The 16,074-nt window shown below is 38.3% G+C and overlaps 2 protein-coding genes across 2 annotated transcripts in view; one reads left to right on the plus strand and one right to left on the minus strand.

The window, feature by feature from the left end:
* Positions 1–2,922, plus strand: part of bcar3 (BCAR3 adaptor protein, NSP family member) — a 21,072-nt gene extending 18,150 nt beyond the window's left edge. Inside the window, 5 exon segments of the mRNA XM_008406307.2 lie at positions 163–306; positions 383–554; positions 1,090–1,201; positions 1,764–1,967; positions 2,225–2,922. Coding sequence (XP_008404529.1) covers positions 163–306; positions 383–554; positions 1,090–1,201; positions 1,764–1,967; positions 2,225–2,403 — 811 coding nt within the window. The 3' untranslated portion in view covers positions 2,404–2,922.
* A 5,996-nt stretch (positions 2,923–8,918) lies between these two features.
* LOC103463233 (formin-binding protein 1-like) overlaps positions 8,919–16,074 on the minus strand; it is a 38,273-nt gene continuing 31,117 nt past the window's right edge. The window contains exons 8-13 of the mRNA XM_017304241.1: positions 14,520–14,629; positions 14,316–14,448; positions 13,443–13,537; positions 12,127–12,308; positions 11,045–11,082; positions 8,919–9,927 (exon numbers count right to left, since the gene is read on the minus strand). Coding sequence (XP_017159730.1) covers positions 9,787–9,927; positions 11,045–11,082; positions 12,127–12,308; positions 13,443–13,537; positions 14,316–14,448; positions 14,520–14,629 — 699 coding nt within the window. The 3' untranslated portion in view covers positions 8,919–9,786. The remainder of the gene's footprint in view (positions 9,928–11,044; positions 11,083–12,126; positions 12,309–13,442; positions 13,538–14,315; positions 14,449–14,519; positions 14,630–16,074) is intronic.

Below are 16,074 nucleotides of genomic sequence, written 5' to 3' on the forward strand. Positions count from 1 at the left end.
ACTATTACTACTATTACTACTATTACTACCATTACTGCTGATTTTTGTTTCTCTGTCAGAAAATGGAGTGAAATTTCTGTGGCATCAAATAAACCCAACAAAATGGACGCTGATGTTTTTCCACTGGGTGATAAAAAATAATTGAGTTTCTTTTAAGAGCTTCTTGTAAAAACCGTTGCTGCTGCTTCAGGTGGCGCGGATCCTGGGCGTGACTCCTCAGGTCAAAGGTCGGATGGGCGTTAGTTCGGGTCTGGAGCTGGTGACGCTGCCGCACGGCCGCCAGCTGAGGCTGGACCTGATGGAACGGTAACCATGGCGACCGCGGTGCCTCGTTTTCATTGGTGAGGGGTCTTTATGAACGTAACCAGAATCCGTCCCCCAGGCACCACACCATGGCGGTCGGCGTCGCCGTGGACATTCTGGGATGCACCGGCACCGTGGAGGAGCGGGCGTCCACCTTGAATCGCATCATCCTGGTTGCCATGGAGCTGAAGAACGCCGTCGGCGATCTGTTCGCCTTCACGGCCCTCATGAAGGCCCTGGACATGCAGCAGGTAGCGGAAACACGACGTCCACCTCCGGACTGGAAACGATGAAATATCACTTTACATGCTGATGATTTTACGTTTCACGGCTCTTTTATTGTTCAATTCATTCCAGTTTCACGCCGATAACCAAAACATGTCTAAGTTTTACTCTTCATCCAGCTAATCTTCAACTTTTGAAACTCAGAAACTTCCATGTTTTTCTCAGATTAAAGTCAAAATATGAATTTTTTCCTAGATAATTTTTTACTTTTGGAACTCAGAAATTTCCAAATTTAATCTCAAAATTAAAATTTTTGCTTTTTGAAATGAGAAACTTCCTCTACATGTCTGAGAACGTCTGAGCTTTTGGAGGAAACTTTCCGAACACTCAGCCAAAAAGACGTTCAGGAAGATGAATGTGCCGTCGGTGGTTGTGTCGGCCTCTAGGGGGCGCCAACATGCGTTTCCTCTGAGTTGCTGTTTGTCGTTTCTGGTCCAGTCGGCCTCTAGGGGGCGCCAACATGTGTTTCCTCTCAGTTGCTGTTTGTTGTTTCTGGTCCAGATCAGCCGCCTGGAGGAAACCTGGACGACTCTACGGAGGAACTACACGCAGAACGCCGTCAGCTACGAGAAAATCCTCAAGCCTTTCTACAAGAGTCTGTATGAAGGAGAAGGTAACAGGAAAACAGGCATTTCAGCGACTCGGAGTGTTTTCTGCTCTGAGCAAAGGAGACGAAACGCGTTTTAAAGGAGACCTGTCTCACTAATGTAGCTTGTTTCTAGTTTTTATTCTTCCGTTTGGGTTTCTGCTGCCKCTGAAAAGTCTTTTCTGGAAACGAGTGAATGAAAAAAGAAGCCTCCTGATTGTTGAGTCGCATCGTGCCGTTGCCTAGCAACCCCAGCTGAGTTCTCTGTCCGTTACCTAGCAACTCAGGCTGATCTCCAGCACATTTGGTCAGCTGATTTTACTGCTGCGTACAATGGCTGCTGGAAAAGACAAGAGTTTTGTTGTCTTACAATTTAGAAACTACTTGCTGCATTCTTGTTGGTTGTGCAGCGGGCCCCATGTCTGCTTTTCAAAGATGTACGGTTGTATTTTTGCAGCCATTTTCACCATGTTTTGTAAAGAACACATTTGTGACACCATAGATCTATCTTAACCTGTTCAAAGAAGCATCACGGGTCACATTTGAATATGATACGGAACATTTTCAGGACCTAAACTTTCTCTTCCAGCCTCCTCTCCTTCTGTGGTCTGCATCCCCCTCCTCCTGCCTCTGCTCACCCTGATGGAGCGACCGTCAACCACGCCCGAAGGGGTGGAGCTCTGGGAAACCAGCGACCAGGGATGTGACATCATGCTGCGCCACCTGGAGGCGGCGCGCGACGTCGCAAACAACGCTCAGAGCTACACGTCCAACGCAGAGAAGATCCTAGAAGGTAGATAAAAATAAAATCCTATTTTATCTGAGTCAAGTTCTTCAAATCTCACAAAATTGGCGTCAAACATTTGTGCAGCACAAATTTATCATTTTAAATATATAAAAATAAAGCTTCCATGAGATCTCTGGAAACAGATCTTTAAAATGACACAAACGTTTGACACCARWTGATTTGAAGTCGTTTTGAGCGTTTCGTTCCATTTCCCGTTTTCCCGTCCGACTTCCCTCGACCTGTTTCTGTTTCCGTCCCTTCAGGGTTTCAGTTCGACGAAGATCTGCTGGAAGTTTTTAAAACGGACTTCCAGCTGCGGCTGCTTTGGGGGAGCCGCGGAGCAGCCGTCAACCAATCAGATCGCTACAACAAGTTCAACCTCATCCTCACYGCGTTGTCAAGGAAACTGGAGCCTGTGACCAAAACACAGCTAAAGGACTAACTAGAGGACGGAGCAAAGCCTCAACCCACCGAGCCACAAGCAGCTCAAAACAAAAACGTTGGTCTGTGTTTCATGTTTCTGTGTAAAGCGACTTCAGTGATCAGGTCAGTTGTTATTTAATCCAGTATTAAATATTTACCACAACGTCTTAGAGGAAAAACTGCATTAATACTAAAACTAAGAAGGTTTGTTGTAGAGCGACAGGTTAAAACAGAAACTGATGGGATCTATAGAACAGATCACAAATGTATGGAGGAGTGSTCCTGCCAAAATTGGCAATAAATGTAGAAGTAGATAAATGGCTCAATACAGTAATTTTGCCAAAAGTTGCATCCAAAAAATAAAGTATAAAAACTTTCCTGGCTTATTTTATTATTGTGTGCTGTTATTTTCAACAGTATTAACTTTATGACCAGTAGTTATCATTTTAAGTCTTATTTGCAATMTTATTGTTTTATTAGTTTCATTTATTTCATTATTTGTTCTTTCCTTAGATATTTTTTAATTTACTGTCACTTTTGGTTAATATTTATTTTTTTTAAACCATTTTTTTTTAGTAATTTTTAAATTTACTGTAATTTTTTTTTCACACATTTGGTTTTATTTTCTCCTGTAACATTTTGTCTTTGCATTTTCCCTTTTCGTTTATTCACAATTAATTTTATTTTCCTTTTTTTTTTTTCTTCTGTTAAATTACTACTGTTGAAAATGACAAATATTAACTTGCGTTACACTGCATAGTCAAATAAATGGGAAAGTTCTTTTTTATGCAATACTTAATTACTTTATCAAGCCATTTATTTCTATATTTATTATTAATTTTGGCAGGATCAGTCCCCCATAGAGAACTAAAGCTACAGATAATACACTGAGAAACAGAATGTTTTTCTGCAGAAAAGATTGGATCATAAGGCCAGAATAACGTCAAACTCACCAACAAAACCTACAGACATATAAACCAAGAGGTGAAATTTCACAAAAAATAAACAGAAAACCAMATTATTGTTAAAACTGCAGTTTTATATGYCTTGTCTAAGTCTATTATAAATTAAGTTGATATGATGCAAACTGTCTGAAGGTGGATGACGTGCTGGCGCGTCGAAATCAACGTTTCCATTCGATTTTATTTACTTTTCTCAAAACTTTGCTTGATAAAAAAGTTAAAATGCAAAATACACTGGACAGGACCGGTCCAATAATAGAGGATGGGTCTTTATCTGCATTTGTCACTAATTACCCGTATAAAACACAACTTTTACAGAGCTACGGTGTGAGTGAACCCATTTCATTTGGCAAAATTCCCCAAAARGTATTATMAATTTTCATCTCTTGGCTAAAATATGAGCCCTGATTTTGTGAATAAATGGGGAGAAAAACGTCTGAAATCCACTTAAAGTTGATCAAYAGAATAAAAATATGAATAAATGATTAATTTCYGTTTTTTTTTCTTTAAATTTAGTGCAGGATTTTAGTTTTAGTGGAGAAAAATGAAGTAGCGACGCAGTGGAAATGGCTGTCAGCTGTTCTTATAAAATATGGAACCAAAAAAAAGGTAAAATTATTTTTAAAAAGTCAAAACTGAACAAAAATCACATGTATCTATGAAGATTTTATTTAATTCACTAAAAATAAAATCACTAAAATACTTTGTGATATTCAAGCTGTACATATTTAAAACATATTAGACTGTAAATATTTTAAGACTGACTGTAAAAAAGTTAATTTTAATGTTTATATTATGAATGTTGTAAAATGYAATAAATACGGTTTATGATCTGAACTCATCTGGTTTCCATGAMGTGTTGCATGACAAAATATTTGCTTTTACACAAAATGCTCTCATGGTTTTATGTTTGTTTTATTAGAGCGACATTTTCATCAAGGAAAAGGAGAATTATGTTCAAAGTATTCGACAACATTCAAGGAAAATAAAAAATGTGCACAATATGGAGAGTGAGTACTGCCATGGTTACAACATACGGAGAACAGATTTACATTTTTCTGGGTTTAATTACTGGAAAAAGGCTTAAATGTGCTGAGCGACGTGTTGGCGCCATTGTAGACAGAAAAACTGGAGTAAATTTCACCCAAAAAATGTCTGAAATGTTCCACAAAAGATGTTTGAAAAATCAAAGAAGAAAAAAGTGAGAACTTTTTAGTGTCAGATTCTTTTCTAGAAAAAGGTGATTTTTGAATTTGAAAAGTCACATATTTGTTCAAATAAACCAAATTTGGGGGGGTTAGGAAAAAAATGGAAAATGCAGTTAAAAAATTTGAAATTTTTGACTTTTGAAACTCACAAATTTCCATGTTATCTTAAAATTTTCAACTTTTCACTCAGAAATGTCTTTTTCCTAGAAWATTTCTGATAAATCTCATTAATTTTTTTTCTCTCATATTTTTTTATTTCTGATTTCCATTTTGTTAAATGTTYAACTTTTGAAACTTAATTGTTCAAAAAAAAAATTCTAGAAAATTTGTGAAATTAATCTCAGAATTTCATTTTTGGTGATTTTCTCCTGTTTTTTTTTTTTTCTACACGCTCTCGCACGCCGCCGTCTCAAAGTTTTCACAGGATTTTGGAGAAAAAAGCAGAACCAGACAGAKAATTTGTCGGGTTTATTGCAGGATCACAGTGGCTTCCAGTACCAGAACTTACTGCAGGTTTATACGTTTMAAACAAAAGTTTAATGTTTCTCCAAAAACACCAGAAAGAAAAAACATTTTCTTCTCTCGGGTTTTTATGCAGAACATTCCCTGCTACTTTTTCTTTCTTTCACACAACAAAAACGTGGAAATCTTTGGACTTTTTGTTCAGTTGGAAGACATTTAGGTCAGGAATGATTTATAAGATATTAAAACACAGAAAAGCTTTAAAAATAATTAGGATGGAAGGTTTCACTGCATTATAATACACAAAATTATGCAAATGCTTTKTCAGCATTAAAGAAACGAGGTTACAATTAACCCCACAGCGATTCAACCCAACTCAGATTTACAGTTTTGGACGTTTAATCTGTAAACGTGTCTCTTCTCGCAGGCAGTAGTAAGATTTTAGAGTCCTAACTAAAGAATCTGTGGAGGGAGCTAAAGATTAGGGTGATGGTACGGAGATAATCAGTGGAAACTAGAAATGCACCGATTGTAGTTTTCTGGCCTGACGATTCACAGTTTGGCCAAATATCCCAACAAAGTTCCATCTTTGCTTGGGGCGATCGCYGATCTCCCAAAATTCATGAAATCATTACCGAAAAAAACCTGCAATGCTAAATATTTTTCAACCAATTTTTGACAAGGGTGTAAATATTTAGCAAAATGTACTTTAATACATAAAATACAAACTAAAATGTCTTTTTGTCTACATGTTTTAAGACAAACGTCTTGATGAATCGAGATCCAAACCTGACGGGCGAGAAAAACTTTGGGCTTAAAGCTGAAGTGTCTTAATTTTATAAAAAAAATTCTATTACATATTTATTGAAACTGTCACCATTTTGTGACAGTTTATGAAACAGGAAAACTGAAAAAAAAGAGATCCCGTCTTCTCCCAGTGCCAACTATACACAACCAATCAGAACCAGGAGGCGGGGCTTAGCGCTGTCAATCACAGCCTTTACGCTGTGCTATCGTACAGCTTCTTCCTGATATTTTCCTGTTTGTTTCTCTGCCATCAGCACATTGATCAGCGAGTAGATGAGATTGATTGACAGCGCTAAGCCCCGCCTCCTGGCTCTGATTGGCTGTTTTTGGTGCATTTCTTCAGACGGCAGTAGCAGCTCAGGGAGATCAATGCTTTTACAGATCATCTGTCTCAGAACATGACTGTTTCAACAAATATGGGGAAAAAAAAACATTTTTAATTAAAGTTACGTACTTTAAGTGTACAAAGTAAGTAAGGAAACACAAAGTCATTGCTTGAATTGCAACAAGATGCATTAAATTAATCCGTCCRGCTGCAGAAACTGACGTTTTTAATTCGCTTCATTCTGCGAGAAGTCAGTAGAATAAAGTAAAATTATTTCCAAGCTAATTTATTTAAATTTTCTGCATGTTTAAGAAAAAGTTTCAAGGTTAAAGTTTGCATAAAGGCAACAGAGAAGCAAATTTAAGCCCTGATTGGAGATATGGAGGCTGTGAAGTGACAAAAATAAGGAAGTTGGAATTTAGAACATCTACAGCGTCATAATGCACATTTCACAGCTTCGTCATAGAAACAGAATCACGGCCGGCTGCTGGTTAGAGATTATTCCTCAAAAGTCTGAAGCGTCCATTAGTGTCTCAGACATACCGTCATGAATCAAAGATCTAAACAAATCATGCAAAAATAAAGTGTTTTGAATAAAAAGAGTACAAAACAAATATTTTTTTGTTTGYCTAGTGGTCATTCAGAAAAACAAAAATCACATCATTCATTCATTCATCAGGTTCAAACGCTGTTTCAGGGCAAAGTGCATCTCTTCAAACCGTGTCGCCTCCGAGGAACAAAACAATCACCATGGAAACACATTCAGCATGACACRGATGTTTAAATGTACAAATAATTCAACAGATTAAAGAAAAAAAACAACATGACGCATGTAACACGGACGGATTTTTGGCCTACTTGGCTTTCCGTACATGATGCGCGTGTCGAAACATTCACAAACAAACTGATGTCGAGAGTCCAGGAGGGTGAAGGATGAACCCAGGTGGCTGATGGGAAATGTAGTGTGTAAAAATCTGTCAACGATGAAAACAGCATGAAGGTTTTCTAAGGCTGAAGTCCAGCTGGAGGAGAGGCCGCCCCCTGCTGGTCGACTGGCGCAACGACATCSGAGGAGGGAAAGGCAAAGAGAGAGGAAGAGGAGGAGGAGGAAGGATTGTGTTTTCACCTGAGTCCTGCTGTCTGTCTAATGATCTCTGAGAAGTTACAAACATTTAAAGAATCATGCTTCATTAGACAACGTGGCGATCAACGGAAACTTCAAAAACATGCGACTTGGTGAGGATGAAGGCAGGCATGAGGAGCAGAGTGGCTCAGGCAGGCAGGCAGGCAGGCAGGCAGACATCACCAACAGAGCACAGATGATGACAGGACACAGATGGAGCACAGCAGCACTGATGGTGTTAGCAAGCAGACCGGGACGGCTTAAACAAAGTCCGGGCGCTGCTGGGACTCGACATGGCTCTCTGCTGAACAATCACAGGTACGGAAGAAGATTAGGGCCACTAAAAAATAATTAATGTCAGAATTAAATTCAAGATTCCGAAAGAAAATCTGAATTCTGAGATTAAATTCAAAATTATAAGAAAAAAGTTAGAATTATAAGATTAAAATCATATTTCTGATCTTAAATTCAGAATTCTGAAAAAATTACGAATTCTAAAAACAATTCTGAGTTTTATGGTATTCTAAGATTAAATTCCAAAAAGTCAAAATTCAGAGATTAAATTCAAATTTATGAGATTAAAGCCAGAATTCCTTTTTTTCAGTGATCCTAATCTTCTCCTGTACAGAGGAGACTCTCGTTAAAAGTTATTTTCTTCCTGTTGGAGGAAATGTCGATCAGGAATGTGCAAACGCTGCTCCATGTTTTAAAGATGGTGCAGCTTGTTTCTCAATGTTTTTGCACTTTCAGCTCAAATCCAKATGTAAAATTACAAAATAAAAGCTGCTTTAATGAGAAAAGGCTTCGATAGAGTTAGGAGACTCAGTCCGTCTGAACAACCGTCTCATAATTTCATGCTGATGCGTTAAAAGACRAACCATGAGAGCGAATCAGGATGCAACTGAACGAAAACAAAGATGGCGTCGTTAATGAAATCTGACTTTCTGSTGATTATGGCAGCACAGAAACATGCAGGGCCTCCTTCTCCCCGCCCCCCCAGCCTCCACCACCAATCATTATCAGCGTGAGCCCTCCACCAGCCAATCAAATCGCCTGGCCACTCTGCAGCCCTCAGGAACCTGCAGCCACGAAGAGGAGAGAAACCGTTACAAACAGAAACGCACTTAAAAACTTCAACAGGGAGAATATTGTGTTTAACATGAAAAATGTTAAACTTTCAGAGAGTTTTCTGCAACACTAGCTGCGTTTCCATTAACCAGATGAATGCACAATTTGACATTTCAAAAATAAATTTGCTTCATGGAAACGCGCCAAATTCTAAAAAGAAAAAATTGAACAAAAAGTTTTGTGCTAAAATGAGTTTTTAAGGAAATTWATGTATTTCTTAAACCGCAAAGGAAAAACTTTTTTCGTATACAAGTCACATGATCAACAAAAGGATGTTACTACTGCCGGAAACCACAAAGACGACGACAACAGGAAGTGGCAGGAGGATGATTTTTAATGAACTATTGTGTGAACAAACATGTTTCACTTGGGAATTTAATTGCGCTTATTTAATTTAAACACTTCACTTGTGAAATTGTGGCTTTTTTTTCCCCAATATTTGCTGAATATCGACAGTTTTGCACACATTTGTAATGGAAACGCAGCTGCAGCTAGGTAGTCACAAACTAAAGCACCACATCTTYTTTCAAATATTTTAATTTGTTTATGCCAAACAGACAATAAAAGCTTGGATTTGGAACGAACCAAAAAGAAACACAGCAGAATAAAATCTGAATTATTGAAATAATCCTGCAAACTTCATACAAACATCCTTCTTACTGAACCAGATCCTAAAAGACGGCCATGTTGCTTTTCTTCCCCASCAAACCACCAGGCTAAACCCTCRTTTGTTCCTTTTCATGCACAAACTGAACTGTGAACTCTGCAGAAAACAAGGAAATGTTCATTTGTGCTGCAACTTCTATCGAGAAACTTGAAGAATCAGAATTTCGTACAATTATTAATAAACGCTAAGAGAAAGTATCTAAAGTTTTTAAATGTTGTTAACTATTGAAGAGAAAACRTGAGGTCAGAACTTAGCTGCACAAAACTCTGCAAATCTAACAAAGATAAAAAACGTTCCTGATGTAAGCAGCTCAGTTTGTGGTGGGGATTGTTTGCAGGAAGAAAAGCACAAAAAGTCATCTTAATGTTTTTACTTCTTAAAAGACTGCATGAAATGAACTCGTGTGCATAAAAACTGCATTAGTGAAGACAAACCGGCAGGATGGCACAGATAACAAAAAAGTGCAAAAATGCACAACACAAAAAGAGCTTAAAATCAGGGAACTTGATTGTTTCATCCAAAAAATATGAAATAAAAAGTTTCTAATATATTACATAACGTTTTCTAAAATAATCTGATTGATACTGAGCTCAGCAGGTTCGTCCCGTTTGTCCCTCCCAGCACCGGTCCAGGGGGACGGACGGCGTTTGGATGCTGCGGCGCCACGCTGACGCTAAAAGGCAAACATGGAGGCAACGACAGACAGGAGGCGGCGGCGCCTCAGATGTACGTCACGGCACCTTTGCTGTTTTTCTCGATGGTGATTTCTACGTAGGAAGTGGGAACGTAGCCTTCCTCGCCGCTCTGCTTCCTGGCCCGCGTCCAGCCGTCGCCTTTGTCCTCTTCGATGATGTACAGCACCTGCAACAAAAACCCCAACATGGCCGCTATGAGCAGGGAAATAAACATTAAATCTTTCAGTATTTTATTGCAGTAAAACGTAAACAAGGCGTCCAGTTTGAACCCAACTGGTTTTCAAACTTGCAACTGGAATAAAGTAAATTATTCCAGGGTTTGATTCATAATCTGATCAGTTACTCGGTGCTTGACTCGACTTTTTACCAAATACTTTTTTACTCATACTTGACAGATATTTTTTACTTTTACTAGAGTAAAAGTATGTTAAAGTAGTGCTGCTCTTCAGTTTAACTTTTGGGAACTTTATCCCACATTTATCCGTTAGACAGACAGATTAAGTCAGTCGCACTTACATGTGAAGGCAGTTTCACTCAAAATTAAATAAATAAATGATTAATATGCTACCAAATAATTTATAATAAATAGCCAATTTAAATATTTCAGGGACTTTCTCCATTTTTAATTCAGACTTTTTTATTTTATATTCTTAAATTCAAATGAGCAAGCGGAGAGGCGGCTGCACAGTGGTGCAGTTGGTAGAGCTGTTGCTTTGCAGCAAGAAGGTTCTGGGTTCGATTCCCGGCCCCGGTCTTTCTGCATGGAGTCTCCATGTTCTCCCTGTGCATGGTGGGTTTTCTCCAGGTACTCCGGTTTCCTCCCACAGTCCAGAAACATGACTGTCAGGTTAATTGGCCTCTCCAAATTGCCCCTACGTGTGAGTGTGTGTGTGCATGGTTGTGTGTCTCTGTGTTGTCCTGTGACAGACTGGCGACCTGTCCAGGTGACCCCGCCTCTCGCCCGGTACGCCAGCTGGAGAGGCACCAGCACCTCCTGACCCCACTGAGGGACAAGGGTGTAAGAAAATGGATGGATGGATGGATGGAGCAAGCGGAGATTTCTGTGTAAGTAACTAAAATAAATACATACATGTTTAATAAATAAATGCACGAGGGAATGATGTAAATAATTTAAAACAAATCTTGAAATAAAATTTGTGTTTTTGCAGGGTTAAAAGTCACTTTAGTTCTCTGAAGGCTAAAACGCGGCAGGCGTGTTGTTTTACAGAAGACCACATGATGGCGCCATTGCGTCACAAAGCAAAGAACTGATGAACAGTTACCTCATCCTCTGCCATCGTCAGAGTCCCCTCATTCTGCCCTGCAAAACAAAGAAACACATCATCAGAATAACGCTGCTTACGTTTACAAACATTCAAACATTTATCTTTAAAAACTCAAAAGTCTGGGGAAAAAAAAGTTACTTTTGACCGATTCTGTCCAAAACCAGGTGTGTCTAAAAGCAAACTTTGCAATAAGGGTAAAAATATGACAAATCATTTCCTTACAGTAGAAAATGTATTTGCCTGTTTATAACCAAACTTTTATAAAAAATCAAAGTTGAAAACCAACTTTGTGGTGCCTAAATCAGCTTTTATTTAATTTATTAAACTTGGTGCATAAGTGTTTTCAAAGAAAATAACTCAAATGTTTTTCTTGTAACTGAATAAATGTGTTTATTGATGCTCAAAAGGATTTGGAAACCAGATTAAATTTCTTTCGGTACAGAAAATGTGTAAAAGTATTTGAAAGTTTGGGATTTACAATGAATAACGATCACTTTTCTACAAAAAAATAAAAATGAATAAAATCTTTAGTTGCTTGTTTTTATTTTAATCTTTCTATTATTATTATTTACTTTTGATTTGATTTTGGACCACGTGACAAAAATAATCATTTTGTAACCTAGAAATATTTTAATCATATTACTTGTCTTTTAAGCCTTACCACTAGGCCCAAAGGCCCTTATAACAGCTATATTTGGTAAATTAAATAAAACAATCTTCTCACTCCTTACTCCAGTTTTATCTTTCACTCACTATTAAAGTTAAATAAAGTAAAATAGAGCAACTAAACATGATACAATTCACCACTTTAGAGTCAAACCTAGCTTAGCTTAGCTTAGCTTATTCTGGGCAAATTGAGCTAACAGAAAATGTCCAAAGTAATAAAATACACATATGATCCTTCTTAAACATAAACAAACTGTAACTTACCAGTCTTATAGAGTGCTAACACTCATAAAAACCACAAAACTACCTACAAACCACAACTTCCGCCGATCCGCTTCCTGATCTGAACAGAATATTACTTAGAGAAAACGGCCGCGCCCCCTGGTGGCGACGCTAGGAACTGCAGCAGTTACCGTCGAAGGAGTAGAGGGCCTTGCAGTGTCCGATGACGGGAAGCGGGTCGTCGTCGTCGAACTCGTCGTCGAACTCGTGCGGGTCGTGGTTGGGTTGGGCCGGCTGCGCGGGGCGGTGCTGCGGCGTGCGATGCGGCGTCTGATGCTCCTGGCTGGTGTCGTCGTTGTAGCTGCCCTCCGGGCTGATGGGAAACAAATACAAAAAAATGTAATTTAAACAGCGCTGGATGAAAGAAAATGGCTGCTGATCTCATCAGGAATGTTCTTAAAGGGCCGGTTGTTCCAGGACGTCCTGATAATAAATAGTATTAATAAATAGCTGTGTGTGCATTTATAAATACTGAACATCTTTTATTTTATGATTGTTTTTGTGATTTACTTTTTGTAATTAAAGTCTTTTTGTGGAGATAAATGAGAAATATTTAATTTTATATAATTTTTTAACGTGGTCTGTTTTAAGTTAATATTATGATTTCTGCTATGTATGTATGACAATTTATTTTATGTTGTTTTATTGCCTTAATGTTGTTAATGGTCCATCTCAACACTTGTCCCCATTCAAACACGCAATAAAAATATTTAGAAACATCTATTTTTAATTTAAATTGATTTATTCAAATATTTCTACTAAAATCAAATCCTTCAAATTAAATGCTATAAAAAGAGGGGGGATAAAGTCTTAATCTAAATCAAAAGCAGTACACTGGCTCTTTTTATACTGTCCACAGTTTCTAGGAACTAGTTCTGAAACAAATAATCAGATTAATCGTGATCGTAAAATAATAGTCAACTAGTTTAGTAATCAACTACTTATTAGAAATACATTAAAAGATGCAAAAAATAAATAATTCACTTCATTTTTCAAATAAAAAACATTTTATTTGAAAAATAAAATGTGACACTTGATCATTTATAGCGAAGGAGGAAGCTACAGATAAAAATATCCCAACATCAACATGTGAGATCAATACAGTGCAAGGATGATCTGGTGATTAGTTCTTGGATTCATTGATCAATAATTGGGTAGCAAATGTGCTTAATAGCATTTTCTCTACAGTATTTGAACCGACTGAAGCTAAAACTGCTGCTTAAGGGGTTTCAGTGTAGAACATATAMGTTTTTTGTTATCTTAAAATTCAAAATGTTTATATTTTTGAACAGTTTTGGTTAATTATTGCTCTGACTTGTTTTTCAGCAAATTGCCTGTTTTTTGGGGGGTTTTTAGTTTGTAAACTCCAGACTAATCGATGACTAAATTAGTTGAGGATTATTTAATTGATTGATGGTGATCAAGAGGCAGGCGGCTGGCTGGTCACCTCTCCCTGCCCTGAGGCGTGTGCTGGTGGTTGTCTGCGCTGTGCCGTCGGTCTCCTCTGGAGCTCTGCTTCCCCTCCACCTCCGACAGCCACGTCTGCACAGAGAACCACGAAAAGACCGAGAATGATTCAGATGATCTGTCCGTACGCTGAGGACCGCGTCATATTCCACCATCACAAACAAACAACTGGTCGCAATAAACCAGTTAATAACACGATAAATTAAAACGAGCTGAGGAATTTTCATCTGTATGATCTCTTTCTACTTCAAGTCTTCATTCTTCTTATTTTGAAGGACAGTTTTGTTTAAACTTCATAATGCATTTCATCTGATGTTTTGTTTATTTATCTTGGCTATGTAAAAGTATTCCAGCTCCAGTGTTAAATGTTCATTAGAAATTAAAGTTTACTGATTGTTGAGAAAGTGTTCTTGCATTATTATTACTGTAATTTTACATGAAAATGGTCTCAAAACAACAACATTATTATTTATTGCAGCACCGATTGCAGTTTTCAGGCCAATCATCAATTACCAATTTTAAAAAAAAAACTTATTTTTGCCGTTAACATTTTTTTGTCTGAAATCTGAAATTTTGTCACTAAATATTGCAAGAAAGTCACTTAGACTGATGTTAATGTTCAGACCTGACCCGGTGGGCCGGGTCAGGTCTGAACATCAGGAAAACCTCTCACAGCACAGCAGAGGAGCACAGAGGCTGATTTTAAACATTCACTGAGGAATATGAGATCGGTGGATAAGACCGGCTTCACATACAAGCATCCGTCGATCATCGATGCTCCAAAATTAAGGAAATCATCCAGCCAGTAAATCGGTGCATCCCAGAATTTATCGTCCAGAAAAATCTGTCAAACCTCGTTTTTGTGGATTTCTGAGCGCAGCTTCTGGATGTTGCAGCTGGTCTCAGAGATTTTGGGCTGCAGGCTGTTGGGGTCGCCCATCTGCGGGTTCTTCTCGTACACGTCCTTCATCTTGTTCAAGGCGTCCCTGACAGAAACCAACAGGTTCAGCAGCCGGACCTGCAGCTCCTCCTGACGCCTCGGCCGGCGACCTCTCACCTCTGATCCGTTTCCTTCTGCAGCTCCCGGTTCAGTTCGTCGATCTTCTGCTGCAGCCGCTTCCTCCTCTGCTCAGGAGGCAAGTGGCTGAAATCCTCCAGAGACGGAACCTGCCGATCAGAAAACACAAATAATCACAAATAATCACAGAAAACGCTACAGGCAGTGTTGGTGTGTACACACAGGGACACAACGATCCATTTATACACTTCTGATACCGATACCTGAGGTTTAGTATGAGCCACACAGATACAGAAACACAACTGAACTGACTTAAAATGTAATTTTTTAAAAAGACACAGACATAGATGTGCTGTATTTGGTAACTCTGCGCCAGAACAGCACATTAAAATACACCAATAGTGTCAGACGTTTGGTTTAAACATGTAAAAATTTCTTTAATTTGTTCAGTCAGGACAGTTAGGAGGTAAAGGGGTGTGCAAACTTTCTGCAACATGGGCAAAAATCATCTGCTGTTTTACCGTTTTAGGTACGGAGTGCTGAGACTGTCGAGAAGCTTAAATGTTTGTGATCCATTTTTATTCTTTGGCATTTGATTCAAACAGTTATGAAGTATATTTGAGCTTTGTTTTAAATACAAATATGCTTTCGTTTAAATACATTTAAATATGTTTTGTTCTTATCGTTATATTGATTTATGTAGTTGAATTTTACAGCACTTTGAGGTCAAAAGAGAAAAATTATAAATAATGCCAGTGGAAATTATTGCGTTTTTGTAATTCAGCATGTGATTAATTGATTTGTCACTTGGTCATTTCTTTATTTATTTACTTATTTTTTTCATAAATGGTAAGGACTACTTTTAGCCTCAAGAAAAAAGACTGTCATATAGTGACACACCTAGACCAATGTACCATGAAATTAAAGGAAAAGCAGAACAAATGGTTAACAGGTATTGTATCTGACATTTTAGTCAAAAGATTTCAATTTGTGTGCCGTAGTTTAATCCTAATTGAAAGAAAAGGTAAAAGTTTCTGAAACCAAATTTGTCTCAATTATGGGTCACACAAAATCAATCCAGAGGCGGCAAATGGCCCCATGCTGCACTTTGGACACCCTTGCTGTAAAGTTTTATAATGCAAAACTCCTTTATAGATGAATAAAGTATTATTTCTGCAATTTATTGTTTTAGTTTGACACATAAAACACTTTGTGTGTCTGTTTTACAGGGGAACTATTCTAGCTGAAAAAGTGCAGCAGCTTCTGAATCTCTAGATCTACTGGTGTTGTGTCGACACTAACAGAGTTCCTACTGCTGGGTCTCTACTGGCGTTGTGTTGACACTAACAGAGTTCCTACTGCTGGGTCTCTACTGGCGTCGTGTCGACACTAATGGAGTTCCTATTGTTGGGTCTTTACTGGTGTTGGGTCGACACCAACAGTGTTCCTACTGCTGGGTCTCTACTGGCGTTATGTCGACACTAACGGAGTTCCTACTGTTGGGTCTTTACTGGTGTTGGGTCGACACTAACAGAGTTCCTACTGCTGGGTCTCTACTGGCGTTGTGTCGACACTAACAGTGTTCCTACTGCTG

This window comes from Poecilia reticulata, linkage group LG4, assembly GCF_000633615.1.
Source record: "Poecilia reticulata strain Guanapo linkage group LG4, Guppy_female_1.0+MT, whole genome shotgun sequence".
NCBI lineage: Eukaryota > Metazoa > Chordata > Actinopteri > Cyprinodontiformes > Poeciliidae > Poecilia > Poecilia reticulata.